The sequence below is a fragment of the Dasypus novemcinctus genome, chromosome 1 (genome assembly GCF_030445035.2).
Source record: "Dasypus novemcinctus isolate mDasNov1 chromosome 1, mDasNov1.1.hap2, whole genome shotgun sequence".
Lineage (NCBI taxonomy): Eukaryota > Metazoa > Chordata > Mammalia > Cingulata > Dasypodidae > Dasypus > Dasypus novemcinctus.
In genome coordinates, this window is record NC_080673.1 from 53,195,075 (window position 1) to 53,208,260 (window position 13,186).

At 42.2% G+C, this 13,186-nt stretch overlaps 1 protein-coding gene across 1 annotated transcript in view; it reads left to right on the forward strand.

Annotated features, from left to right (window-relative positions):
• Window positions 1–13,186, forward strand: part of TBC1D9 (TBC1 domain family member 9) — a 124,375-nt gene that overhangs the window by 38,603 nt on the left and 72,586 nt on the right. The window contains exon 2 of the mRNA XM_004471937.5: window positions 9,346–9,456. Within this exon, the coding sequence (XP_004471994.1) occupies window positions 9,346–9,456 (111 nt within the window). The remainder of the gene's footprint in view (window positions 1–9,345; window positions 9,457–13,186) is intronic.

Below are 13,186 nucleotides of genomic sequence, written 5' to 3' on the forward strand. Positions count from 1 at the left end.
TAGTCCCACTGCCCTCATTGGTGTAGATCCCAGCAGATTTGAACCCCTGAGAAAAATGCCTGAGAACAACAGGCCACCTGTGGGGACAGTGTCACCACCACTGCGGGGATGAGGACTGGCTTCACAGCTTATGGGCAGTCACCCAGGGATCGGCGCTGAGAAGAGCTGTGCGTGGTTGAGTGCTTTCTCATTTCGCCCTGGGCCGGGCAGATTATGTAGCTGGTCCTGACTGGCTTGTAAAGGAAGGTATCACAATAGGAAAATATTTTAATGGTTTCTTCTCGGATAAAGTGTGTTTTCTTCAAAGAGCAAGAGAAAAATCACTTCCACTGCCCTGCCCTTTCAGAGACTCTGTGAGTTTCAGAGACTGGCCCTCAGGGTGAGAAGGAGCCACTCCTGAAAGCCTTCAAGGATGCTTGGTAGATTTGGGCAGCAACCAACGAATTGGCTGCATGACAAAGCCTCTGCAGACAAAATGCTCCTCAGATTTCAATGTTCTGCTGTTTGCTTAGTTATAACCTGGCTGTGCTTTATCTTTTGAGGTGGAAAATGTGGAAGTCATGGCTTCTTTCTCTTTTGTTGAGTTTTAACTTTTGGGTTACTTATATGAATATGAAATTCAAAGATCCTGTGATTCGGAATTACCATTTCAAATACTCCACAGGGGGTACTTCTCTCTTAGCTTTGCCGTTCTGCCGCTCTCTAGCAGGCTCCCCTTTTTGCAAGAAATGAGTTAAGGGTCTCTCAGGGATCACCTAAAACACTACTTCAGAGTCTCAATACTTTAAAACCAGTGCCTTATGGGGTAAATATACAACAAAACCTCATATCCCCCCACGTGTGAATTTTTGCCTTTAACTGAGAAATGATGTGGGGTTTTTTTCTGGTTTGCACTGTGAACACAATTTTTTTCTTTTTCCACATAAAAAGTTATTTTATAGAGTTGAATTTCTCTTTAAAAGTATGCATATAATTCTGATAAACACACCCCAGAGAAAATTACTGCTCCGGAGCCTCCCATTCCCTAGTTTAGTGCTATTCAAAGTGCCAGTTGTGAGCTGTTTGTTTCCACGCTGCCAGGAGCTAAGAACAGAAATTGAGATTAAGCGTTTAGAAACTAATAGCAATCTGTCTGTGAAATTTTGTAATTTTAAAAGTGGAGGCTTATATTTTGCATGTCTTTTTTCATATTATAATTACATATTTTTTTAGTATTTCATGTGTGGCTATGCTTTATGAAAGTATCAGCCTGGAACAGAATGGAAACAAAAAAACAAACAAAAGCTGGTGTTTCCTCACAAATAGTTTGAGAAGCATTTTCCTAATCGAGTTCGTCAGCAGTGTATTCCTATACTGCTAGAGTTACCATTAACTCATCTTTTCACAAACAGTGATCACTCCCCACGTGCGTGTGGTAGCCTGGGTTCCTGCCCTCGGGTAACATGGGGTCTTTCAAGGCCGCCGTGGTGCGTGTTCAGCTGGAATGGTGTCATGGGAAGCATCTACTGAAGTTGAGAGGAGAGGGTTGTGGACAGCCTACTCAAACCAACCAACTTTCTTTAGTACCCATTTTGAGAGAACATTTTTACCTAAAGATGCTGGAAGGGTAGGAGAATATTTAATGATTATGAATATAAAAATGTTCCCAGACAGGGTAGAATCCCAGTAATGGGATTGATTACATGCCCAACCTTCCCATTTTAATCTCTTTTCCTTCTGGCCTATAGTACCCATACTTGAGAATGGTTTTTATATACTTCAATAGTGTGAAATAGAGAAAAATATATTGCCCCAAAGTCCTGTCCCACCCCTAGCCCCCAGCAAACCTCCATGTCCGTCTTCTCCTTACACAGAAAACGATTGCCTTTGTCATTCATGGTGCAGCTGGCCAACATTAACGCACGTGTGCCTTGGACACCTCGTGCGTGCCTTCAGGTTGTTCCTGGTCACAGCATGAATTCGGGTTCACTTAGGTATGGAGCTGACCATCACCTGGCAATTCCAGCATTCTCCTTTAAAGGTGCACACAAGACAGTTTCCTGATGACTCGCCTGGTCCCCTAGCCAGTATGGTGTCCAGACACAGTCTTCACCAACCTGTATGTGGGGTTTAAGGGGTCAAATGGGTTAATCTTTAGGTTTTTCTTGGTTTTTGGCAAAAACTGCTAATCTCCGGGTCAGTTTCCTAAAGTAGGAGAATAGAAAGACTTGTCCTTTCCCTAATATCTCTGCTTTTACTGCATTTTCATTCTAGATAATTTCAATATGGATTAGAATGACAAATTATTTCTGAAATTAGAGAAATTTATTTCCCTAGGTAAGAAGCTTCCAACATGGACTTGTTTTGCATTGCCTTATACTCTTTGAGATGGGATTTTCTACGCTTCTCAAATCTTGGTCTCCTTTGTAAGATTCTCAGACTATTTTAATTATTTAAGGTCTACTATTTACTTGACCTTATATTGGGTACTGTGGTATGAATATGAATGAGCTCTGAAAATTATTGGTTTCTCCCAATGTCCATCAAATTGTTGTGGCCATTTTATGGATATTCAGCATAATGAACTGGTCATTATTCTAGGCTTTGGGAATTCCGAGATTAACAAATAAAGCTGTATATCTGACCTCAAGGATTTCACAGACAGGTAGGAGTAAACTGCTGTAAACTTATTTAAAAGTAGAAAACAATGTGATAATTGCCTTAATAATATCAAGTTCAAGGTGGTTGACAGAGCACAGAAAAGGGAACAGTTAATTGCCAGGCTAAGTTTTGAGAGAAATTATGGAGAAACAAGTATTTTCACGTGTTCCTGGTAAGAGTGTAAATGGGCACAACTACTTTGGATCACAATTTTATAATCTCCAGTAAGGTTTAAAAATGCACTTAACCCTGTGACCTGACAATGCCACTTTAAAGAACCGTGCTCACATTGCTTACAAGTCATGTACACGAAATAGAATTACAGTGTCTGTTATAGTAAAATATCGGAAATAAATGTCCTTTATAAGGAAAATGGATTTGTTATAGTATATTTCTATAGTGGAATATTACACAACATTTAAAATGAGATTTACAGGTAAAATATGAGTAAATAAATCCCACAGAAATTGTGGGAAATGAAAGGTTGCAGGTTACCTACAGTTCATTATTAACATAAATTTAAAAATACACGTCGATGTTAAATCCATTTATGTGTACATACATACAAGGAAATAAAAGTATAAGGACCTAGATGGGAAAGATACAAAACAACTTGAGAATGGTGAAGGCGAAGAACAAAATAGGACTGAGGAGGTACAGTGGGGACCTTTCATGGGTCTGTTACATTCTCTTTCTTTTAAAAGCAGATCTGAGGCAGATAAGGCAAAATGTTGGCATCAGAATGGTGGTACCTGTGGTGTGAAATATCTCATTTTAAAATAGTGCTTAGAAGGTGCCAGGCACTCTCTGGGGTAAGTGCTATTATTATTTTCATATTGGGAAAAGATCAAGGCCCTGACCAGTGTGTGAGTTGAAACCAAGCCCACTGCCCTGACAGCCGCTCTGCCATGGGCTCTGCAGATCCTTGCGTCGTCTCTGACTGGCTTCATGGGCGCCTCCTGGAGTAAAAGGAGGCTGAGTGACCTTTAGGATGCTGCCCAGTTTTAACCTTAAATTATTCCAAGATCATCGGGAGATGGGTCAGTCATTTTCACGAGCACATCCCTATGTGACCACAGCTCTCCTGACACATGCCTGCCTCCAGAGAGCCTTCTCTGCAGTGCCGTAGACCTGCCAGCCTGCACCTGGCCCCGGACAGTGTGCCGGGTGGGGCAGATGGATGGATGGACTGGACGGGACCCCATGTGCTTCACACCCTCCAGGGTGCACAACAGAGTGGGAAGCTAAAGGGCAGTGTTTTCTGAATATCCTTGAAAACAACGTAAGATGCCCTCCCGAATAATGTAATAGGAAGACGCAGAGAAGAGTTATTTTGAGGGCCGTAATTTGACTTCATTTTCTCAGGCAATCAAAGATTGTTTAACACCAGAAATAGCTGACTAGAGCAGCTGCTAAAACAGCACTTTGTGTGGGAAACGATGAAAAAGTTCAGTATTTTGACAGCCATTTCAGAGGTAAGAGTAATAAGACTTCTAAGAAAACCCTGATTGCTTTTTTTTTTAGGTTCTCTAGACCAATTTCCCATCTATAGTATTCTAGAGAGAGAGAGTCTATAAGAGGAGTATTTTCTTTTTCCCAGAGTTTTGAATCCTTCTATCAATAGAGTTTAGAAAGCACAATGATAACTTACTTAGAGTTTTCAAAAAGTACTGTACAGGAAGCGGATTTGGCCCAACGGATAGAGCGTCCACCTATCACATGGGAGGTCCAGGGTTCAAACCCAGGGCCTCCTGACCCGTGTGGAGCTGGTCCATGCGCAGTGCTGATGCACTCAAGGAGTGCCGTGCCACGCAGGGGTGTCCCCGCGTAGGGGAGCCCCATGCGCAAGGAGTGCGCCCATAAGGAGAGCCGCCCAGCGCAAGAATAGTGCAGCCTGACCAGGAGTGGCGCCACATACACGGAGAGCTGATGCAGCAAGATGATGCAACAAAAGAAAAGAGACACAGAGTCCCAGTGCTGTTGACAAGAATACAAGTGGACACATAAGAATACACAGCAAATGGACACAGAGAGCAGACAACTGGGGGGAGAGGGAGTGGACAGGGAAGGGGAAAGAAATTTTAAAAAAACAAATAGTAACTCTTTAAAAAAAAAAAGTACCGTACTTCTCCATTCATCAAATGTGTGTTCAGCATTTACTGGACTCAAAGTGAAATGCATGGCCTAGGGATCTGAAGCAATGAATTAGACTGGTGCCAGCAGTCTGAAGAGAGGCAAGGGACAGAACAAGTCAAGATGCGCAACTGACATTACAGAAGCAGAACCAGGAGGGAGAGCAGAGTTAGATTTGTCAAGGAGGTGGCATTAAGTAATTAGGAGTTTGTCATTCAAGGTATGGTTGGAGGCAAGAGTAGATGGAGAAGCAGAGCATTCCAGATGGAGGGGAAAGTCCTCCAGCACTTCTGGGTGATGTGGAAAGATTGAATTTAGTGATTTAATGTGCAAATTGTATACCACAATTCACCATATTTTGGAGAATTATCACAAAGTTCTTCATATTAAATACACCTAACAAGAATACCCAAATATTATGCTGTCTGCAATTTCCTTTAAAATATTTCAGTATGCGCTCTGTGATAGGTATACATCTATCTATTAGTTTTCAACTTAGTGGAAGTTGGAGGTGACAGTTGTGAATGCACAATGAGGATTAGTGAGCTGGCATTTTATCAGAAGGCCCTGCTTTGGTGGTGCCAACTTTAACTCAGCTTTCTTTATCTCTGAGTGACATCAAAGTTTTTGTTAGTTGGAATAATGGATGCTGGAGATGGATCTTAATTGGGGACATTTGTGGAGTTCAAGATAATGTGGATTGGATTGGGCTTTTTCAGAGGACTTCCCTCCTTTGCCTCAATGGAGTAAAAAAGTCTAGTGAGCCAATAAGGATGGAGAAACTGAGGCTCAGCAAGGCCGGACCGTGGAGTTGAAGTGGCAGAGCCAGGACTAAAGAATCCTGTAGCTGGGCCTGCCTCTGTCTGCTGCTCTGGCCAGTGAGCTCTGCTTCCCCTTGGAAGACTCTCTATGTAAGCTGATGCTCTTTTAGTGGTTTATTAAACAACTTGGATAAATCCCTGACTTATCAATTCCCACACACCAGAACGAAGTCCCTGTTCCTTAGAACAAACATATATGACACAGAATTTTTGGCATTTTATTTTTTCTTTTGATTCAAGAAAAGAGGAGAGTATTATAAGCTTTTGTTCTCATGAGTGAGGCACTTGTATTTCTAGTTGGCATGTTTTTAATAGAAAGCATATTTAGTTTTTTCAGCTAGCACTACTTTTGCTTTTCCTATTAATATATTCTCCCATCAGTGCAGATAATTGGAAAGTAATTAGAGGTCTTTGCAGCAAATCTGTCGCAGCAAGTAACAGAAATGCACATGTGCGGCATGATGTAGAAATCTACCCCCCTGAAAGACTCTTCAGGTTCTAATAATTTTTTAATTCTAATATATTTCACATAGGACAGAGCAAACAAATACATTTCCACTTTAACAGTAGTGAGTTTTTTCTCTGGTTTGTATAGGTCAACTAATGGCCATTGTGGTTTGCAGTGAATCCAAATAGATCCCTTGTCCTTAGCTAGAGACCAAGGTCAACAGTAGTACTTCCCCCATGGTTTACCCTACTTAGCCTTCTTGATTAATGAACCTAGTTCAGGCAAATGCTGTCCTCACAACTTAACACCTGAGGGAATTAAAGCTCTGAGAAGTTAAACAGCCTGTCCCAGGTCACAGAACTGGTTATGACATGGTCAGAACTGGACTGAGTCCTTGTGACCACTAGTTGACTACACAGCACTTTCCATGAGACCAGGCGGCCAGAGCCTTATCCATGAAGGGCAGAGGGAAAAAAACACATTGTGCGTATCAAGGTGTTATTCGGCATGGTCAAGACAGCACTACAAGAGAATGCATCAAGAGATACACGATTCTTCTACTCCTTTTATTTGAACCTGTAATTTTCAATGTACCAGTTAAGTATATTTCACAGAGTCTTAAATCTTTGGACTGTTCAAATGGCAATTGATTCCTGAATCCCAGCAAAGTAGCAGACAACTCCTTCTCTCCAGTTCTTTGGGCTTACCTGGACAACCAAAAAAGCAATAGTGATGGACAGATCTCATCCCCAGAAAAGATAGCACAATTCCTCCCATCTGCCCTGTGGCATCTGGGTCCCCTCTGGCTGTCAGAGCAGATGTTGTCCTAGGTCCCTTGGGATTTGGAAATGAACAATCGTGGGGGTATGTGTGCACTAATCTAAGGTGTGTCAGTAATAGGGGTAACTGTGTGGGGGGGTGTATATGGGAATTCCCTATAGTTTTGTATGATTTTTCTCTAAATGTACATCTAAAACATCTCTAAAACTGTGGTTCAACTAGTTGGGCTCCTGTCTACCACATGGGAGGCCCTGGGTTCGCGTCCCGGGGCCTCCTTGTGAAGGCAGGCTCGCCCGCACACTGCCGAGCACCGCCGGCCCACAAGGGCAGTGGAGAGCCGACTCAGCAAGGTGATGCAACAACAACAAAAAAACAAAAAACACAGAAGAGTGCAGCAAATGGACACAAAGAACAAGACAACAAGCTGCGAGGGGGAAGCGAGTAAATAAATACAGACACAGAAGAATGCACAGCGAATGGACACAGAAAGCAGACAGCACACAAAAAGCCACAAGGCTGTGGGGGAGGGGAGGGAAACAAAACAAAACAAAACAGATACTGGTGGTGACATTTTCAGAAGACCTTGTGCTTCAGAGACAACAGAACTTCATTTAAGAGCTTCTGTGGGCCAGGCACTGAGCTTGGTGTTTTCTGGTGTGACATTTCACTGCAACGGTGGTAGCAGAGCAAGGAGACTGAGGGCTTGAGCCTTCCCCTCCCAACATCGTTCACCATTAGTTCCTTCTCAAAGCCATCTTTTATAAATATGCAATAAAAAGTGTTTTGGCAGACTCTAGACAAGTGGCCTAACGCTTTTTCCAGCCAGCCTAATGCACCTAAGTTCTGTTATATTCAGTGTTCAAGAACAACCTTGTGATATTGATACTGTCTCCATTTTGCAATTGAGAAAATCATGATTTGGGGAAATAAAATGTCTTGCCCAAAGATTAGTCAGCTACCCAGGGTTCCTCATTGGTCCTTTAATTCTAATGAAATGCTGAATTCCAATTGGCTTCAGAGTAATTGTGGGCATTTAGTTTACTTGCATCTTTGGGATTCATGATGCCAGGTAAGGGATCTAGTCTTTTTGACCTTGCAGAATTTGTGTGTGTGCACGCGGGTTATTATAGAATAGTGCAGAAAATGCTTGGCATCTAATCCAGCTCTATATGATTAGAGGAGGCATACCTTCCTGGAGAGGAGATTGTTGGCAATAGGTTGTGAAAAGACAAGTTTGCAGTGCTAGGCACTCTCAGTTTGAAACCATCTTAATCCTTCTGCTGTCACTACCAGACCTGCAACCTCAGCTAAGAATAATGAAAAAGGATTGCTTAGTGAGAAACCTGGCTGCACAGCTCCTGCACCAGCAGGGGTGACATTGCCATGTCATCTGACAAGCTCACCTGGTCGGCCTGTGACTCTTCTCCTTAGAGGCACCTTCTGGCTTTGATCATTAAACTGCCTTTTGCAGCTTAGTTTCTTCTTCCTTGTCAACTTCCCTCCAGAAAAGAGAAAACATGAGCTCCTCGTAAGTGAGCATTGGTCTACTGGGCATTTGTATTTCTCATAAATAAATTACTTAATTCATTTGCTGAGTAGCCAGCCTTGCCTGGATTTGGACAATGTGAATGAGCTCCTCCTGGGTGAGCCTTGGGTAAGTGGATCACTGAGGATCCCAACCCAAAGAACTAAACTTTGTGCTACCAGTGGTTTCCTGATCCTTGTCCTTATTATGCATCATTTCCGAGTATAGGAAAAATTCCAGTTATCCCTGATAAATGCAAAGGAATCTGCTTTTGAAATGGGAAAATTCCTGTTTCATAGCCCCTTGTTCAAACACAGCCTTAAGACACTGTTTTGTTTTTCCCCTCTATTAGATTGTAAATGCCTTAGTGGCTTTATCTTATCCAGCTTTGTGCCCGCAAGGTTTGCCCTGCACAGAGTAGATGTCTAATATTTGCTGAGCTGAACTGTATGACTTTTTCAATAGAAAAGGAAAATGGAACAGATTTAAAAATAATATGTGGGGCAGCAGGGCACAGAGACTCAGACACACGTGACTGGCTCCTGTGGCCTTGTCAAGTACTCAACTTAAGGACTAGTTTCTTAACTGTCAAAGAGGAAAATAACACACATCAGGCATAAAGTAGATAATGCCCAGACCTGAGCATATAAGGGCTTAATAAATAACATTTTTTATTTTAAACAAGCATTTATGAATAGCACCAAGTATCAGAGACTGGGCTAGGAGCCTTGTTAGACTTCCCTTATCTTGAAACCAGCACAGCGATGGACTGTCTTTTGGCTGCACAGTTAAGGTCTCTTGGAGGTTATTTGAGTAAGTAATACAGAACAAGCTGGCATTACCCTGTCTAAGATGAAAGTTTAGTTGAGGGAGACTGCAGTGGGAGATGGAATTCTCAAATTCTTGGGAGGTCTAAGAGATGGTGTACATTCACACTGCCTCTCAGAATTTTGGAAAGCACTGAGAAAATCCTCACCCGCTTTCCCCCTTTTCTGCAGGTCTCCTGGTGGGTACCCTAGATGTCGTGCTGGACTCCAGTGCCAGGGTTGCTCCTTACCGAATCCTGTACCAGACTCCAGACTCTCTGGTGTATTGGACCATCGCTTGTGGTGAGTAGCAGTATTCTAAAATACACAAAATTACAGAGAAACGCTATAATCAACAACTTTCTGTCAAAAGGGAAGGTCGCATTTTGCTGCAGAATGCGATCCTTTGCTATGTTAGAGTAATTAACTTTAGCTGTTTCAACAGAAGAACCCGAAATCGCAATGACTTAACAAAATATGTCTTTCTCAGTTAGTGAAGTCTCATTCTGATGATACAAACTCCTCCATTTTTAGTGACACCAAAAGAAACACTAGGCCTCCAAGGTCAACTTACAAGGGAAGAGTGGGAGGGTGGAGACACACTGCATTCAACAAACTGGGCCCACAGGTGCCACATATCAGTTCCACTCACAGTACGTTGGCCAGAAGTAGTCACCGGCCCCAACCTAACTTCAAGGGAAACTGAGGAATAAAGAGGAACCTATGGAGAAGTTGGATGGGACTAAGTAATACTTGGTGTATCCTAGCACAGTACTTCATACTGAGTAGCATGATTGTTTTTCCTGATAATAATCTGTGTGCTGTGCTGTGCTTAAAAGGTGGTGAGCAATTCTGCTATTGTATTTCTAATATGATCTTCCAATCCAAAGGTTTCTTTTAGTTATTTGTTTGCATATGACTTTTAAAATAATCATTGGGGAAAGCAAGGGCACTGAATGCTTCACTTCATTTTGGGGGGTGGGGCTCCATTTGATTTTGTTTTAATAAATTGACTATTTTTTAGAATGGCTTTAGATTTACAGAAAAATTGAGCCTATACTACAGAGGGTTTCTACATACTCTTACTCCCTGCACATACTTTCCCCATTATGAACCTCATATCAATATGGTACGTTTGTTACAATTAATGAGCCAATGTCAATACATTACTATTAAGTAAAACCCCTAGTGTGTTCAGATTTCCTTAGTTTTCATCTAATCATCTTTTATTCTGTCCCTAAAGCCCATGCAGATACCACATTGCATTTCTGTGGTCATGTCTCCTTGGGTTCCTCTCGGCTGTGACAGTTTCTTAGACCCTCCTTGTTTTTGGTGATCTTGACAGTTTCGAGAAGCACTCACGTATATTGTAGAAAGTCCCTATTCAAATGGGTGTGAAGTTTTTTCTCATGAGTAGACTGGGGTTATGGATTTTGGGGAGGAAGACTACAGAGATAAAGTCTCATTTTCATCTCATTCTATCATGAATGTATACTAACAAAATGACGTATGGCTATTGATGTTGTGCTTGGTCCCTGGCTGAAGCTGTGTTTGCCAGGCTTCTTACTGTGTTTACCCCTCCACCCCCATGCCTTTCCTAGTACATGATGAAAGTCACTAGGTACCGCCCAAATTTAAGGAATGGGTGTCAACATATAACTTATTCAGAGTTCTTCCACACAGGAGATTTGTCTCTTCTCCATTTATTAATTTATTCAATTATTTATTTCTTTCAATCTGGATTCACAGATCTTTATTTTGTACCTTGGTTTATAATCCAGTACTGCTTTATGTTCCTCTTTTTTTCCAGATTTGACCATTGGGAACTCTTTTAATTGACTTTATTAATTTTTTTTAAGATTTATTTTTTATTTATCTCTCCCCTCCCTGCCCCTCCAGTTGTCTGCTCTCTGTGTCCATTTGCTGTGTGTTCTTCTGTGACCACTTGTATTCTTGTTAGTGGCACTGGCAATCTGTGTCTCTTTTTGTTGCATCATCTTGCTGCGTCAGCTCTCCGTGTGTGTGGCGCCACTCCTGGGCAGGCTGCACTTTTTTCACATGGGGTGACTCTCCCTGAGGGATGCACTCGTGTGTGGGGCTCCCCTACGTGGGGGACACCCCTGCATGGCACAGCACTCCTTGTGCACATCAGCACTACACGTGGGCCAGCTCACCACATGGGCCAGGAGGCCCTAGGTTTGAACCATGGACCTCCCATGTGGTAGGAAGATGCTCTAGCCATTGAGCCAAATCCACTTCCCAATTTTCTTAAATTGATGCCTACTTGGTAGAAAGTGCCATGCTAGGAGCTAAAGATACCAAGACAATTAGATCAGTGTTTGCTCTTGAGAAACTCACAGCCTAGTGAGGACAGGAGTAATACCTACAGTCTAGTGTGAGGGATGAAGTCCCATTTGATTGCTGAATACCCAACTAAATGTAGAAATTTCTGCTGGCCTTCCACATAGATAGAGAAATTATGCTGGGATGATTTCAGGCTGCTGGAAGGCCCCAATCATGCTCACCCAAAGATATACTAGGGGGAAACAGACTTGGCCCAGTGGTTAGGGCATCCGTCTACCACATGGGAGGTCCGCGGTTCAAACCCCAGGCCTCCTTGACCCGTGTGGAGCTGGCCCATGTGCAGGGCTGATGCGCGCAAGGAGTGCCCTGCCACTCAGGGGTGTCCCCCGCGTAGGGGAGCCCCACACGCAAGGAGTGCACCCCATAAGGAGAGCCGCCCAGCGCAAAACAAAGTACAGCCTGCCCAGGAATGGCGCTGCCCACACTTCCCCTGCCGCTGACAACAACAGAAGCAGACAAAGAAACAAGACGCAGCAAATAGACACAGAGAACAGACAACTGGGGGAGGGGGGGAAATAAATAAAAAATAATAATAATAATAAATGAAAAAAAAGATATACTAGGACCCAAAATTCTAAAATTGTACCTGTGACCCTTTAAATTTATTCTGATCAAGATGCAGACAGCCTCATGAGACATAATTGAATATATCAGTCATTTACACATTCCTGTGAGTGAATGAACGACATCAGGGCCTAAGGCATGGAGAAAAACCACCTAGGAGTAAAAAATGGGATGGGGAAGAGAGGTGATGGGCAAATGATAAAGGAAGAAGGAACCAGTGCACTGAAGGTGGATTTACTGGTGTCACCCAGGTTACTAGTGTGAGAGAGCATTTTAGCAATCTGTGAGGGGTCCTTCAATTCAAAGGGAATCAACCCAGTGGCCACTGTACAAGGCAAAGTACTCTGTGGGCTGTGGTAGTTAGCTGAGGGGAAAGTGCCATATTTAGTTGGTAAACAATCTAGAATAAGATAGAAATTGTTGCCAGCAAGTGAAGAAATGAAAAGAAAGGAAATTAAAAATTAGGCAGATGTTCCTCAAAGAGTTAAACATAGAACTAGCATATGACTCATCAATTCTCATCCTAGGTATTTACTTGAAATTTGAAAGCAGGGAGTCAAACAGATATTTGCACAGTGATGTTCATAGCTGCATTATTTACAATAGTCAGAAGGTGAAAGGAAGTCAAGTGTCTACCAACAGACAGATGGATAAGTGAAATGTAGTATGCATGTAGAAAGGAATGAAGTTCTGATACATGGGAGTACGTGGATGAACCTTGAAGATAGGGTAAGTGAAATAAGTCAAATGCAAAAGGACAAATGCTGTATGATTCCATTTATGTGAAATGTCTGAAATAGGCAAATTCATAGTGACACATAGTATTTATTAGAGGTTATGGGGGTGCAGGGGAAATGGGGAGTTAGTGCTTAGTGAGTATAGAATCTCTGCTTTGGGTGACTAAAAGTTTTGGTAACATATGGTGTTGATTGTAGCATAACATTGTAAAAGTAATTAATGCCACTGAATTGTGTGTTGAAAATGGTTAAAATAACAAATTTTATATTATAGATATTTTACCACAAGAAAAAAATTAGGCAGAGGCACTAAACCAAATAACTTAGTGTGGTTATGGAAAGGACATTTTCTACTGATTCTCACTTGC